Below are 15,788 nucleotides of genomic sequence, written 5' to 3'. Positions count from 1 at the left end.
CAGGTGCCCCACCGTGGGCTCCAGCCCTTCCGCCCACCTCTGGAGCTGCAACTGCCATCAACAACCACCCCTGCTCCCAGAGGCATCTGGAGCCCAGGCTCCCAGTGGCAAGGAGCTCAGACCCGGGCTCTGCAGGCTTCCCCTGCCGGCTCGCCACCTACCTAACATCTTGACTTTCCCGACCTCATGCCACTCGGAGGTTTTGTAATCTGTGGCTTTGCCAGGAAGCTCCCTCCTGCCTCTTCCCTTCCCCGGCCTTCCCCGTGGTTCCTGGGCCCACCTGCACTAGAGCACGCCACAGCTACCCTGACATCCCAGAGCTCCTACTCTGAACACACTCACTCACAGTGGGTAGAAAAAGCCTCTGGCACCTTCTCTTCTCTGTTTCCTTTCAGCACATCACACACTCCCTGATGGTGGAGGCTTTACCCCTTCACAGTGCTTAAGACACACACAAGACCAGAAATCAGAAGATTCAAGCTTTTACTAGTTTCCCATTCACCTTTTCTGCATTGCTGTTCTCTACAGATTGGCTTTTAATTCAGAATCCTAACACTGCCGTGCACACTTGAAGACTTCCTGACCTGAAATAACCATTCAATGCACTAGCACTGTGCCCTCCTCTAAAGGAGCTCTACAGTGAGTGTGTAAAGGAGAACTCTGTAGTGTGAGCACTGCTCATTAACCTACTGGTTTGGACTACAGTGTACTGGGTTTTCTTAAAGCACAGCTCTGAGGTCAGGCCAACGAATCTGAAGTAATTTAGGAAACGTACAACCTGTTGCCTACTCATGGAATTATCTTGTGTACTCACGAATAACTACAGTTAAAAGTGGGAAGATTGGAGCTTGTCAATTATCACAAAACAGAGCTTAAAAAAAAAGACTAAGGTTCAAAGAAAAAACAGCTTAAAACAGTTGTCTCTAAACAAGAATTCAGATAGAAAGAATAAGAACAGATTACAAGTTGACATTAATTTTTCTTTTACTACATGATATAACTTCAACCTTAGCATGATCAAAATGAAGTCACTTACACTGCACCTAACGTCCACTCTTACCTCCTGACAAGCCTGACAATTTCTCACAGAATCCCAGCCCAACTAGCTTTTTTTTTTTTTTTTTTTTTTTTTGAGGCAGAGCCTCGCTCTGTCACCCGGGCTGGAGTGCAGTGGCATGATCTTGTCTCGCTGCAAGCTCTGCCTCCCGGGTTCACGCCATTCTCCTGCCTCAGCCTCCCAAGTAGCTGGGACTACAGGTGCCTGCCACCTCGCCCGGCTCATTTTTTGTATTTTTAGTAGAGACGGGGTTTCACCGCGTTAGCCAGGTTTCGATCTCCTGACCTTGTGATCCGCCCTCCTCGGCCTCCCAAAGTGCTGGGATTACAGGTGTGAGCCACTGCGCCCGGCCCCAACTAGTTTTAACAGGAAAAGTGTGTGTGTGTGTGTGTGTGTGTGTTGCATATATTTTTAAAAGGCTTTATTAATACATAACTTACAAGCAATAATATTCATAATTTTAAAGACACAATTTAGTGAGTTCTGAAAAATGTGGCAAGTTATGAAGCCACCACATCACAGTACTGGGCCTTTCTAGCACCCCCAAAACTCTCCCATCCCGCCTACAGTCAACCAACCCCCAACCCTGGGCCTCCAGCACTTCTCATCTGCTCTCTGTCCCTGCAGCTTTGCCACATCCACGGCTTCCCATGAATGGTCTCGGTATGTCACCTGGCTCCTGGCTTCTTTCCCTTTGTGGGAAGTTTCTGAGACGCACCAATACCAAGGGTGCATCATTGTCATGCTCCTTCGCAGCTAGTGGCATTTCTTTGTAAGGATGTATGTGTTGATGGAAGTCTGGGTTGTTTCAAGTTTTGTGTGGATACCTGTTTCCATTTCTCTGGAAGGAACGTTAGGAGGGGGGCATTCCTGGTCCGTGCATGTTGGCTGGCCCTGTGAGAACTGTGATCCTGTTTCCTAGGTGGCCACACCAGTTTGGCTCCTTTGGCAGCGTTTGAGCATTCCCACTGCCTCTCAGGACTGACGACGTTTGGTGCCAGCAGTAATTTTTAAACTGCTAGTCATTCTAGTAGGTGTATAATGGTATATCACTGTAGTTTTCATCTGCATTTTCCTGATAATTATGATACATTTCCCTAAGAAAGTAATAAGATTATTTCCACGTAATGACTTATGTGCCTAGTTGCCATTAGGATCTCTTCGATGACACCTGTCAGAATATTCTGCCCATGCGTTAATTGGCTTGTGTGCTCTCATGGCTGAATTGTTCGTTTTTCGTGTATTCTGAATACGGGCCTTGATCAGACACCACTTTTGCAAATTTTTCCCAGAGGCCGAACTACCTGTGAGAATCCATCTGGGTCCCCTTCTCTCCCGTGGCCTCCTCCCTTCCTTCACTCCTGCAGCCGCTCCCGCAGCCGCTGCCAAAATCCCCTGCCTCTCAGCAGTTTTCTCCATCCAATTTCTCTATTTTTCTGCAAAACTATCCCAAATGAGGCTGCTGCTACGCTGCTCACTGACCTGGCAGTTCTCCTGCCTTAATCCATGAAGCACCCGTGTGCTCCCCATCTTCCACACAGGCCCTCCCCAGGGCCACCGGGTACACCTGTCTCCCCCACACACGCTGTCCTCCCTCCATGCTCACTGCTCCACCATCCCTGTGTGCCCCACGCCTGTCCCACAGAATCCTGGTGCTGCTCTGCGGCTGACACACCCCCTGTATGCCTGAGACAGGCCTCTTCCCAACAGACAGCTCTCACTGTCCACTCTGCCCACAGGGCATGCAACACGCACTGCAACATAACAATGGTACTGGCATTTTATGGCACCTGATAAATACAAAGTATTTACAAAATCTGTAAAATAAATACATCTTTCCAAGCTACTTCTTTTCAGTGATTCCTGCCTTCCTCCTGAGCTATGAGGGCAATTTTCTGAAATTATCTGAACCCACTGCACCGACGTGAGCTCTGTCGGTGCCCAGTGGACACCTGCTGGTTGAAATAATACCTGTCTCCAACTATCAACTCACTAACAAGTGCACTCGGCCTGAGTGCAGGTCAGGCCTCGCCGGCTCGGAAGGAAGCCTCTGACCTTTCTCGTAGATCTGCTGCCTGTCTCCGGGGGACAGAGCCTTGACTTTCTGCTTGAGCTTCGTGGCTTCCACTTGTGCCTGCTTCTCATGATACTTGTCATCTGGCCTCATCGATAAAGTCAGCTTATGCTGGTTATTCTGCAGCAACCACAGCAACAACAAAAGCCAAGTGAAAACAAGATCTTATTACAACCTAACACTCAACAAGCTTCTGCTGGTGTGTTCTTGGTCCTGTGGTTCCACTTTCCCACTTTAAAAATAGTAATAATAGAACGAACCTCAAGAGTTGTTTTGTCGATGAAAGTACACAAGTCTTATAAAACGCTTACCACCATACCTGCCTGTGTAGTAGTTACAGAATTCATGAATGCTATTATTCTACTATTATTATTATGGTCATTAGGTCTTAAACATATCAATACTAAACATTTTCACTACATCTTAGTTGTAAAAAGCTTTCCACTTTTAAGTACTATGGATATTGGTACTAAATTGAAGTTAATACAGAATTCTATTTTTTGTCTAGTGTTCATTCTACTATTAACTTCTAAAAGGCTAGAACTATATTTCCCATTCAATACTTTATAAATTAGAACAAAACACATGTTGATGTAATATAAAAATAAACATTAGGTTATTTCATGTACTTTCCTTAACAATTAAAAAAACTACACATGCGGCCGGGCGCGGTGGCTCAAGCCTGTAATCCCAGCACTTTGGGAGGCCGAGATGGGCGGATCACCAGGTCAGAAGATCAAGACCATCCTGGCTAACACGGTGAAACCCCGTCTCTACTAAAAAATACAAAAAACTAGCCGGGCGAGGTGGTGGGCGCCTGTAGTCCCAGCTACTTGGGAGGCTGAAGCAGGAGAATGGCGTAAACCCGGGAGGCGGAGCTTGCAGTGAGCTGAGATCCGGCCACTGCACTCCAGCCTGGGCGACACAGCGAGACTCCGTCTCAAAAAAAAAAAAAAAAAAAAAAAAAAACTACACATGCACACAATGCTCCCATATGAAATACTACAGAGGTAAGATAACTAGAAGACACCAGAAAGTTCATGGAAAATAACTTACAATAGCTGAGAGAAACTGCAAGTCATGTTATTAAATCGTATCTAATGCCTAAAGCAACGGAACCTACTGGAGAGTTCCCCTTCAAAGTAGACAACAGTCTTTCCCACCATGGGAACACTTTTTTAAAGTTCTACCATAATAATGAGTACAAAGCAAGGAACAGGCAACCAAGCACAACTGCCCAAAAATCTGAGAAAACAAACGCACAAGCATCAAAAGTATTCACTCATGAAAACCAGAAGATTCATTACATTTGGGTGACTGTTCTCCTATTTTATATTCTTCTACTAATAAAAGAACAATATATGCAAATATTTTGTTCACACACATAAACATACATATATTCACATACTGAAAATGCACACATTCATCTAAAAAAATTATCAACTTGCATTACAATCTGGAAAATAAAGTTAATGTAAGCATTTAAATTTTTAATTAGAAATTAAGTCACCCATTAACAAATTACTTAAATGTATAGATTATGTTCCTAATATTCCTTTCATTAGTATAAAATTCAACTTCAAAATTAGAGAAATGAATTATCCAACTTTCTTACCTTAAAATACTGTTTTACTTTTCTTGCAAAATTTTGGATTTTCCTGCAGGCACTGTCTGAATTTAGCCAACTGATTTCCCAACTTCAGGAGCTCCACAGGGTCCCCGTCGTGGTTCCAGCAAGAAGCTATGTACTGGAAGGAAGATTTCCACATCCACAATGCAGCTGGTACCACACAGTACAACCTCCACAAACAGCCCAGACTTGATATTAAGATCCTAGTTTCTATGTTTAAATATACCACAGATGATTGTTTATAACCAAAGTCATATAATTATTTGGATGGAGAAACAAACTTACTTTAGCTCTATTTTGTTCTAATACAATAAAAACCACAGGCTGAAATAGCGTTTAGGAAACAACCAGCAAATTACTAGTCATAAATGCTTACCCATTTAAAGTGATCTATTTCACAGAAAAATGTCAAAAAGCCAATTAAGCTAGTAACAAGACAAAACGCCTATTGTAAAAGTAAATTTGTTGTTATCACTTACTGATGTCAGCATCAGCCCAAAGCTGGTAGACTGATGTTTCATCTGTATTTCAATTTTATGAAGTAAAGCCTCAATTTGATCATCTTCAAATCCTTTCCTAAAGAATACAATGAAGAACAAAGATGGGCCAGACACAATGGTTCATGCTTGTAATCCCAGCACTTTGGGAGGCCAAGGCAGGAGGACTGCTTGAGACCAGGAGTTTAAGACCAGCCTGGGCAACATAGAGAAAGCCCATCTCTAACATACAAAAATTAGCTGGGCATGGTGGTGTGCACCCTAGTTCCAGCAACTTGGGAGGCTGAGGTAGGAGGATCACCTGAGCCTGGTAGGGGAGGAAAATGCAGTGAGCTGAGATCACGCCACTGCACATCAGGCTCGGTGACAAAGCGAGACCCTGTCTCAAAGCAAAACAAAAACCTAAGATGTAGAAGAGTTTTAGAAACAAACGGTAGCAGAGATAACATTTAAACAACTAAATATGAACAAATGCATATTATATGACAGAGAGGGAAAGGCCCAATGGATCAGGCTCAGCTCCTCCCAAAAAGCACGCAGAAATGAGGAACGAAAGCAGATTGTTACAAATAAGCCACACTCACTCAACTACTTCATCAATCGTTCTGTCTACGAGGCTTCTGACTGTCTCAATGTCTTTCTCCGCAATCCCTTGGAGGCCGACACTGAAGTAGGCCTCCCTTGTGTAGCCATTATATCTAGAAGACAAAACCAGAAATGATGCACTGGAATCCAGGCGCATTCATCATGCCCTCGTAATATTCTTGATTTAAAGATCAGAATGAAGCGCTTCAAACTCCAGCCCCTCCACTGAAAAGTGCATTCAAGCAGTGTTCTCAAGTAATTGGTTCCATGTACATCTTTGTCATTTTTACATCTTTTTTTAAAAAAATTAAATTTAAACTTTTGAGTTATGGCAGGATAAATACCAAAACAGAACTGCTGAGTTTTACAACATTTTAAAGATTCCTAATACTTAATGACCTGACATGTAAGAGACAACAGCATGACATTCTGAGGCCCTGGAAAAGCTGCCTTTGTGCTGGGTGTTTTATTTTGGACGAACGCCCCCTTAAAGGGACAGAAATGGCTGGCACTGGATCCAGGATCTCATCCAGAGCTCCCTGATGGGGGCGGCCATCCTGTGCACCATGAGACACTCAGCAACTTCCTGGTCCACCATCTTCCAGTTATTAGCAATCAAAAATCCAAAAATGGTCCAGATATTGTCAAGTGTGGGGCGGGGACAGGGTGTGGAGGTGAAGGAGCAAAACTGCCCCCAACCAATGAGAACTATTGATTTAATCTAATCATAAACTCACCCAACATCAGGAGAAAAGTCTGTGCCAAGGCCAGATTCAATCAAGGCTTTGTAAAAGGGAGAATTGGGCCCAGAAGTCAAGAGTGAAGACAGAAGACTTAATGTGAAGGCTTCAAATGTGTCGGTGATGCTGCATTGGAAAAAAAAAAAGGAAAGGAACGTAAGAGAAAAGGGAAAATTATTGGCCCTTATGCACATTTTATTTAGAATCACTACACATCTTTCCAGAAATTCTTGCATTTCAACATTTATTTTAACAATTTTATGAGCAAAAGAGAATTTCCCTTAAATACTGGGATTTTTGAGGGGGGCACAAACCATAAAATTAACTTCACTGCACATGAAATGCTCACCATGTGACAGCCTGCCAGGCACTTTCCACACGTGATTTAAATGACAGGCACAGTGGCAGCACCATTAAGGAGACAAGGAACAAGCCAGGAGAGGTGCCAGCCACAGAGCTGCAGGCTGAGCACAGGAGGGCCCAGAGCCTTCCCTTCCTGAACACCCCCCCGGCACGGTTCTGACCTACTCTCGTGAAACCACCGGAATTACAAAGTTTTGTATGTGGTATATTTTGCCGAGGTGCGTGTTCATAGTACCATTCTCACACTCAAAGGGACCTGTGACCTCAAAATGTGAGCAATGGCTGGTCTGAGGCAGTCTTTTCTCTGTAGGAAGAAAGCTTTGAAATACAATAAGTAAATTACTTTTCTTCCGGAGGGCTATCAAAAATGATTTTCCTCAAAAACCATTTCGGATGTTATTAAAAACTTTGACATTTTGTTTTCTATTCCTAAAATCCACTTAACCCCTGAATCCTAACTGTGTATTAATTTACATTCAATTGTAGAACTCACTTCTGAACCTTCTAATAGGAATATTTTCCTCATGTTTTTGTCTTGTATGAGCTTTGACAGCATATACTTACTCCGGTAAGAGGAAGCTAACGCTGACGGTTGTTTGTTTAGAGGGATCTGTAGCAAATGAATCCGGGCCACATGTTATCTGGAATTCCCTCTGTAAAATGACGTGACCTTATGAGTCGGCATAGTGTCTGACAGTTGTTAACTACTCTACGTTATCTGGAAACACAAAATGGACCGAAACATGCTTTCCGCTAAGTTAACTTTCTTTTCAAACAAACAACTATTCTTTTGGTTTGAAAAGATCTCCCATACTCTGTACCGGCCATGACAGCCTCTGAAATCCCATCATGAACACCCAGTCCAAGTCCTCATGTCAACATATTTACCAGGCAGGACACAAACACGGTGGGGCACTCACAGGCTTGTCCCAGGGTGTCTGAGCTGGCACCGTGGTGCTTGGTTCGATTTTCTGGAATTTGCTCAGTGCTTCCTCATGAATTTGTTTCAGATGCTGTTCTAATGGAAAATTACCGTACGTGAAGAACCTAAAATTTTAAGGAAATATAATTAGTCTGTTTTAGTTTAAAAGATGTGAGATCAGCCAGGTGCGGTGGCTCAAGCCTGTAATCCCAGCACTTTGGGAGGCCGAGATGGGCGGATCACGAGGTCAGGAGATCGAGACCATCCTGGCTAACATGGTGAAACCCCGTCTCTACTTAAAAAAAAAAAAAAAAAAAAAAAAAAAAAAAAAAACTAGCCGGGCGAGGTGGCGGGCGCTTGTACTCCCAGCTACTCGGGAGGCTGAGGCAGGAGAATGGCGTAAACCTGGGAGGCGGAGCTTGCAGTGAGCTGAGATCCGGCCACTGCACTCCAGCCTGGGCGATAGAGCGAGACTCCGCCTCAAAAAAAAGAAAAAAAAAAAAAAGATGTGAGATCAAGTGCTGTCTTTTTCACTGAAACACAGTACACAGGAGTGCCCCTTACCCAAGGTCTCGCCTTTTGGTTTCAGTTACCTTCACTCAACCAAGGCCCAAAAATATCACGGAACTTCGAGAGACCAAAATTCACGTAACTTATTACAGTATCCTGTTATAACTGTTCTATTTTATTATTGTTGTTGTTAACCTCTCCCTGTGCCTAATTTATAAATTCAACGTTCATCACAGGGCATGGTGCTATTCCTGGCTTCAGGCAACCGCTGGAGCGCAGTGGCACCATCACAGCTCACTGAAGCCTCAAGCTCCTGGGCTTGAGCAATCCTCCTGCCTCTGCCTCCTGAGTAGCTGGAGTGCAATGATGCAATCGCAGCTCACTGCAACCTCCGCCTCCTGGGTTTAAACAACTCTCCTGCCTCAGCCTCCCAAGTAGCTGGGATTACAGGTGCCCACCACCACGTCCAGCTAATTTTTGTACTTTTAGTAGAGATAGGGTTTCACCATGTTGGTTAGGCTGGTCTCAAACTCCTAACCTCAGGTGATCTCCCCACCTCGGCCTCTCAAAATGCTGGAATTATAGGCATGAGCTACCACGCCCAGCCAGCTAATTTTTAAGTTTTAGAGATGGGTTCTCACTGTTACCCATGCTGGTCTCAAACTCCTGGCCTCAAGCAATCCTCCCATCTTGGCCTCCCAAAGTGCTTGGATTTGCAGGCATGAGTCACCACACCTAGCCAGAAACTGATCTTTCATTTTAAACTTCATCTAGAGATGTGACAAAAACCAAATGAGGTATTTGTTAAAATACTTTATAACCCTAGGTACAGTAATAGAGTAATCCAACTGACAATTTCACAAAACTCAATTTTTGGCAACAAGTTCAAGGTTATACATGTTAATAAAGATAACACATTTATTCAACCAGAGGAAAAAGGTTACAATGACAGAATTTATCTTTTTCTTTACTATGTTGCCTAAGTTATGGTTAAGGTTTGGGGAACTAGCATCTTAAAGAACCTTCAGAAATGTCTCATTCTAGAATTTAGAAAGAAATTTTACTCTCTCGGGGTTGAGAGAATCCAGGAGCAATCACCACCCCTAGTGTCCAGATGCTACTCTCCAAAGGCCCTTCCCCACTAGCCACAGAAATCAGAGCTCCCTGGGAAACAGAGTTGAGCCTCTGGAGCAGGGAGGGCCTGGCTGTGCATGCGTTAGGGAGGTGGAGGTGGGGGTGTAGAAACCAAAGAAGTGAGACCAAAATGGGCCAACAACTGGGGCAAATGTGGGCACAAAAATAAATTCCATCTGATCACAGTCTCAAATATATACATATACAGAAATATGTATGAGGTCACAGTGGTACTAAAAAACAAAACAAAGAAGACTGGGGGGAAAAAAAGAAGAAAAGAAAGAACTCTCTTCTCCATGTTGGGCACAGTGGCTCACGCCTGTAATCCCAGCACTTTAGGAGGTCAAGGTGGGCAGACTGTTTGAACTCAGGAGATCGAGACCAGCCTGGGCACCATGCCGAGACTCTGTCTCTACAAAAAAATATAAGCACTAGCTGGGCATGGTGGTGCGCACCTGTAGTCCCAGCTACTCAGGAGGCTGAGGTGGCCCAGGAGGCTGAGGCTGCAGTAAGCCAAGACCATACCATTGTACTCCAGCCTGGGGGACAGAACCAGACCCTGTCTTTAAAAAAAAAAAAAAAGACAACCTCTTCTGTCATCATTAGAGGTAGTTCCTACACCACCCCTCCTCCTCAAACTGGACTTCCCAGGGAGAGCAGCCGCCCCTGCCTTTTCCACAGAACCATATTTCAAGATAACCCGACAGCCCCAGCTGATGTGGAGCTCCTCTTTGAAGAAGTCCAACAAACGAATGAAAAATTACAGAATTTGAAAACTTCACAAACTCTAATAAATGATTCAGGCAATAATCCTCAATGAATATGAAAACCATTAATAGGTTGATGAGGAACTCATTATCACAGGACACCAGAAACTCAAGTGCACCAGATAGTCTGTGGCTGAAGGGAAAAAGCAGATCTTCACAAGACAGTGGCCGACTCTCAGCATGCACCCCGCTGGCGTGAGACCCCCAGTGGAGGCAAGCAGGCCTCACACAGTGGTAGGATGTGGCCATTTATGCAGAGCTCCCCACAAGGGACTCTGCTTAAAAAGGCACAGCCTGACTCAAACTAAGGCTTTGGATCTAAGTTCCAGTTCCCAGGAAACAGAGGAACATGGCACCCAACACCACACAGGAGCAGCCAGGACACCTGGAAAGTGAGAGCGCCCAGAGGAAACCCGGCCTGCACACTCCTCTGCCGTCCGAGAGGGTGCCCAGGAGAGACCCAGGCCGACCAGGGTCTCTGTGGTATCTGTGATCTGTGGGATCCTGTGCAACAAACACTTCAGGGTCAACTAGAAAATTTGAATATGGAGTAAGAAATAGGCAGTTTTATGAAAGTATGTTTTATTCTATTAAAACTGAAAATGGCATTAGCTCATGTAAGAAAAAATCCTCATGTTTTAGGGTCACAAATTCAAATATTTAGGGGTAAATGATGACATTTATAATTTACTTCCAAAAACTTCACAAGGAAAAGGATATCTATTACATGATAAGTATTTAGGGGCTCATTATCCTAGTCTACTTTTTTGTATGACTGAAAGTTTTCACAATTCTTTTTACATAAACTAACCTTGCAAATATGTTTTTACATTAGCATTTATATGTAAATTATTAGTGTTTTATATAATACATATATTATTATAATGATCTTATATTAGTGACATAAGAAACAAATGATGTTATCAGAAAGTGAGGATGTAATAAAGGTTCTGTGACTGCATCCACTATCGGTAGAGCACTTCTCCGTGCCAAGGGGAGGCTCAAAGCTTCGCACACCCTGGGTTGGGGTGGGCACCATCCATGCACCCCCACTCTCCATGCAACAAAGCTGGATGTGAGGCAAGAAGCTGTGGAGACAGGACCCTCCTCTGGGGGGCTCTAAACGCCGTGTTTGTAACCACCATGCTGAGCCCACTGAAGGCTATAATTGTAAATGTCCAAAATCAATGTCCAAGTAAGATAGGCACACTGAGGCCAAGAATCTCACCTATACTTAGATATTTCCTAAGCATTGCTAAATGTGAGAGACGCCATGTCATGAAATTAGAAGAACACAAACAAGTTAACTTTTCACAATCCACCATCAAACTTTCCCAACAAAATATTACCTAGCATTGCTTGGGTGATAGTGAGTGGCATGAAATTGCTTAAGCTGCTCCCACGTAAGCTCCGGGATGCACAGTGGGTCACCCCCAGAGACCACTGAGTATGTGTGGTCGGGAAGAAGTCTGTTCTGAAGGTGCTGGGAGAATATCCTCTCATTGTCTGTCTTGAAACGTGAAATAAATAAATAAGAATATATACATGTAAAATAATACACACACGCTACATTACTTACAATGTACCCAATTGATCACATTCTGGTGCACATGCCTGTAATACTTTGCAAATAAAACTGTTCTAATGGGCCGGGCGCGGTGGCTCAAGCCTGTAATCCCAGCACTTTGGGAGGCCGAGACGGGCGGATCATGAGGTCAGGAGATCGAGACCATCCTGGCTAATACGGTGAAACCCCGTCTCTACTAAAAAATAAAAAAACCAGCCGGGCGACGAGGCGNAAAAAAAAAAAAAAAAAAAAAAAAAAAAAAAAAAAAAAAAAAACTGTTCTAATGGTTAAAAAAAAAACAAAAAAAAGGCCCCCTGCAGGCATTGTTTAACACCGTATTCAATCACTCCTCACCCATGCACAGGACCCAAGGACTGAGAACAATGGACTTTCTGATGTGTGTTGCAACAAACACATAGCCCAGGGTTGTAAATCAGAGGGATCACCAGGTCTGCCCACCAGCCACGAGGGAAGTGGGGAGAAGCTCTCACCCCAACTTGAGTTTCAAGAAGACTCCTTGGAAGAAAAGACCACCAAATTGAGAATGAAAAGGTAAGAAATAGTTCACCAGCTGAGGGGGGCTACGGGAATCAGACAGCAGGCCACGCACAAGCCTCAGGGACACCAGCATAGGCAGCTTGTCAAAGTCACAAGGGGACATGAAGACACGGGCCCAGGACAGCAGCTCTTAATCCAAAATGGTCTCAAGACTCCTTTACACGCTGAAAAATTAACCCATTTATGCCTGAGATTGCAATTTTTTTTGTAAAAATTCAGACCTTGGCAATGACCTTGAGCTGTAGGATAGAAATAACTCCCACAAGCTTAGGATTCCAATAATGGAACACTAGGCACAAATGGGTTTTAATGAGGACCCAAACAGCTTTTGATTATGTGGGCTTTTTTGCCTGTGTAGGTGCCTGTGTGTGTTTATATAATTTTTCTATATTCTAAATTAAAGCTGAGACATTTAAAAAATACTTATGCATTAAGGTAAGCCATCATTACATGTTAATATAAATATGTTTGAAAAATATTTCTCATAACAAAGTAAAAAACTGACTAGTTAGAGTGATGCTGTGTTGCCTTTTTTGCAAACCTCTGTAGTGTCTGGCTCAGAGGCGAAGCTGGACTCCCCCATCTGCTCTGTATCCAGCTTGCTGCGTGTCACACACCTTGCCACGCAGCCTCTCGAAAGTACACCATGGACTTGGGCAAGAATGAGTGAAAAAGACAAAGTGTTGATAGTGGTATGAAAATAGCTTTTCTCTCGCTGCAGATCATACACGGGGGTCGTCAGACATGGTCTGAGACCTGCTGGGAAGAACAGCAGTCTGAGCAGCCTGGCTCCACCACCCCCTGGCTTCTGCTCACAGCACTGACCCCAGCTAATTCAAGAACATGTCACCTATAATGAGAATGTTAAATAAAAATCAACCATCTTCCAGATGTGTCTATATCATGGTACTGTACATGGGTAAGGTAAGCTGAACACAACATAAAAAAGGAAGAAAACTTACAAACGCTCCCTTCATCTCATTAAAGACGACTCCTTTAAAGACCAAGGGCGTCTGGGGGTCGCTAGGATTCTCGTGTTCCAGCCGCCATCCTTCCTGCCTGAGGACAAATAATTATAAGCTGACAGTGACTCAAATACTAAAGTCTGCATCAACTAGTTAATCACTCATGACATACCAGAAATCCAGCTCATGTAAACATGGGAAAAAGGTGGCGTCCAAATACACCGAGAGATTCTGAAAGTCTTTGGGATTTTGTGTGGAAAATGGATACCGAGTATAATCACTAGCTGGGTACAAATGAAAAGTGAAATTGTAAAATATAACAGATTTCTACTAAAATTATTGAATCTCAAGCCTCATTTCCCCTTTGTCCTAGGACAGTAAGTTGCAGTTATTCTTAAGATGAGGCAGTGGCTCCAAGCTCTGGCCCCCGACCACAGCAGCTGTCCCAACTCATCACCCCGAGTGCCGGCTTTCCCATCCCGTCTCAGGATCTGCACTTGATGGACACCAGGGCTTTCTTCAGCGAACATCTGAACTCTCTCAAGTGTCTCCAGAGACTTTCACACGTCTACAAAGACAACCTCATTCTGTAAGAGCATGGATTTAACCTGCTCTTCGATGTCACTCCTTCACAGAGTGCACTGTTCATTGTCACCCTCTCCACTAGCGTCAGCCTTACTAAAAGTCAAACATCAACGTTAGTGGTAACTCTGGAGGCCTGGCATTGTAGCGATACCCCCCAGAGAAAACTGTTTTCAACCTTTCTGGGAAAAGTTCACGTACCTTTTATTAAAACACTAGTTTTTATAATCTCGCTACCATGCGGCTTTCCTAAAGGATGAAATTTCTAACGTCCTTCAACTAGAGAGGGGTAAAAATTATTCTAGAACATTAATTGCCCACTCCTCTCATCCCTTCTCAGAAACTAACTGAATTCCAGTGGGTGCCTGGCAAACCCAAACGCGGTTTCCGTTCAGGATGCTGGTCCTACCTGTGAAGGCGTTCATGAACGTGGAGAGGGACCGGTTCAACATTTTGAAGAAAGGGTCTCTGCACGGATATTTCCGAGACCCACAAAGGACGGTATGCTCAAGAATGTGAGGAACACCGGTACTGTCCATGGGAGTGGTGCAGAACTGCACGCTAGGGAAGAAGGAACGGCACGCTAGGGAAGGGGAGGAACAGGAATGGAAGGCCAGGGAAGGAGAATGACTAGAATGCAAAATGTTCATCTTAGTGCTGCGGACACAGTTCCCAGACACATCATCACCTCAGGCTACTGGAAATCATCATTCTGACACCACAATCCTCCAACACAGGGTTTCCCAACTCTGATGTAAATCATTGATTCAGACTATAAAATTGTATTTTGATGAGATTGTAAGTCCGTGTAAGCTTTTCCTTATTTTTCAAGATGCTCTGTCAATAAAAATACTAGTGAGATGGTATTTTAAACCACGTAATGTACAGTCAGTGCTTTACATCAAGCTTGTCTAACCCACAGCCTGCAGTCCGCATGCTCAGGACAACCTGGAACGCAGCCCAATGCAATCCCTACACTTTCTTAAAACATTGAGGTCCTTTATTTATAATTTTAACTCATCAACTGTCCTTAGTGTTGGTGTGTTTTATGTGTGGCCTAAGACAGTTGTTCTTCCAATGTGGCACAGGGAAGCCAAAAGATTGGACATCCCTGATTTAAATAAAACATTCAAGACCATGTTCTTACAATGCACCATGTACCTGAACAGATTATTCGTGTCTTCTGTGGCCAGGTGTAAATACCTGGCTCCTGTGTCATCGTGGCTGAGCTTCACTGCCGTCAGGAACAGCTCGGGAACAGATGTCACTTGAGTTAACCAGAAAAACATGACCAGTTAAACTTAGACAAAATGGCCTTTGAAATGGTGATCTTCGACACACTGAGAAAACTGGCTTTTCTGCCTGAAATTAGATGATGCCAGGAAGCCAGTATTTCAGAGCTGGAGAGAACAGAACCATCCTGTCCAAGTCCCTTATCCTACAAACAAGGAAAGTAAGACTTAAAAAAGGCAGATGAGAATGTGTGTGTATATATATTTTTTGAGTGCTTATTACTGGCTAGGTATTTTCTATTTTTTTAATTTTTAATTTTTTTTTTGGCTAGGCATTTTCTAATCCTGTCACATATACTCTGTGAGGGAGATATTCTCATCCTCATTTACAGATGAAAAACCTGAGGCTTAGGGTGATAACATAAGCTGCCCAAATCACAGAGCCAGGATTCACCCTGGTGTCTGCCCTTCCCACGGTACTGTGCTGCACCTAAGTAACACAGCACCCTTTGCAACGTCTGCTGAGTGCCTCCTGCTTTTGTGTACTGCACCTCAGTAACACAGCACCCCTTCCAACATCGGCCGTGTGTCTCCTGTTTCTGTGC

At 43.9% G+C, this 15,788-nt stretch overlaps 1 protein-coding gene across 1 annotated transcript in view; it reads right to left on the bottom strand.

Annotated features, from left to right (window-relative positions):
• PITRM1 (pitrilysin metallopeptidase 1) overlaps positions 1–15,781 on the bottom strand; it is a 30,403-nt gene extending 14,622 nt beyond the window's left edge. Inside the window, 13 exon segments of the mRNA XM_017849587.1 lie at positions 3,113–3,251; positions 4,747–4,768; positions 4,770–4,879; positions 5,241–5,337; positions 5,843–5,956; positions 6,581–6,709; positions 7,511–7,599; positions 7,867–7,993; positions 11,629–11,789; positions 13,367–13,463; positions 13,542–13,653; positions 14,361–14,512; positions 15,113–15,781. Of these exon segments, the coding sequence (XP_017705076.1) occupies positions 3,113–3,251; positions 4,747–4,768; positions 4,770–4,879; positions 5,241–5,337; positions 5,843–5,956; positions 6,581–6,709; positions 7,511–7,599; positions 7,867–7,993; positions 11,629–11,789; positions 13,367–13,463; positions 13,542–13,653; positions 14,361–14,512; positions 15,113–15,240 (1,477 nt within the window). The 5' untranslated portion in view covers positions 15,241–15,781.
• Between the last annotated feature and the right edge of the window lie 7 nt (positions 15,782–15,788).

Source organism: Rhinopithecus bieti, unplaced genomic scaffold (assembly GCF_001698545.2).
Source record: "Rhinopithecus bieti isolate Rb0 unplaced genomic scaffold, ASM169854v2 scaffold_33140, whole genome shotgun sequence".
NCBI classification, from domain to species: domain Eukaryota; kingdom Metazoa; phylum Chordata; class Mammalia; order Primates; family Cercopithecidae; genus Rhinopithecus; species Rhinopithecus bieti.
The sequence above is the reverse complement of the archived record's forward strand: the minus strand, read 5'-3'. Positions and strand labels throughout refer to the sequence as shown.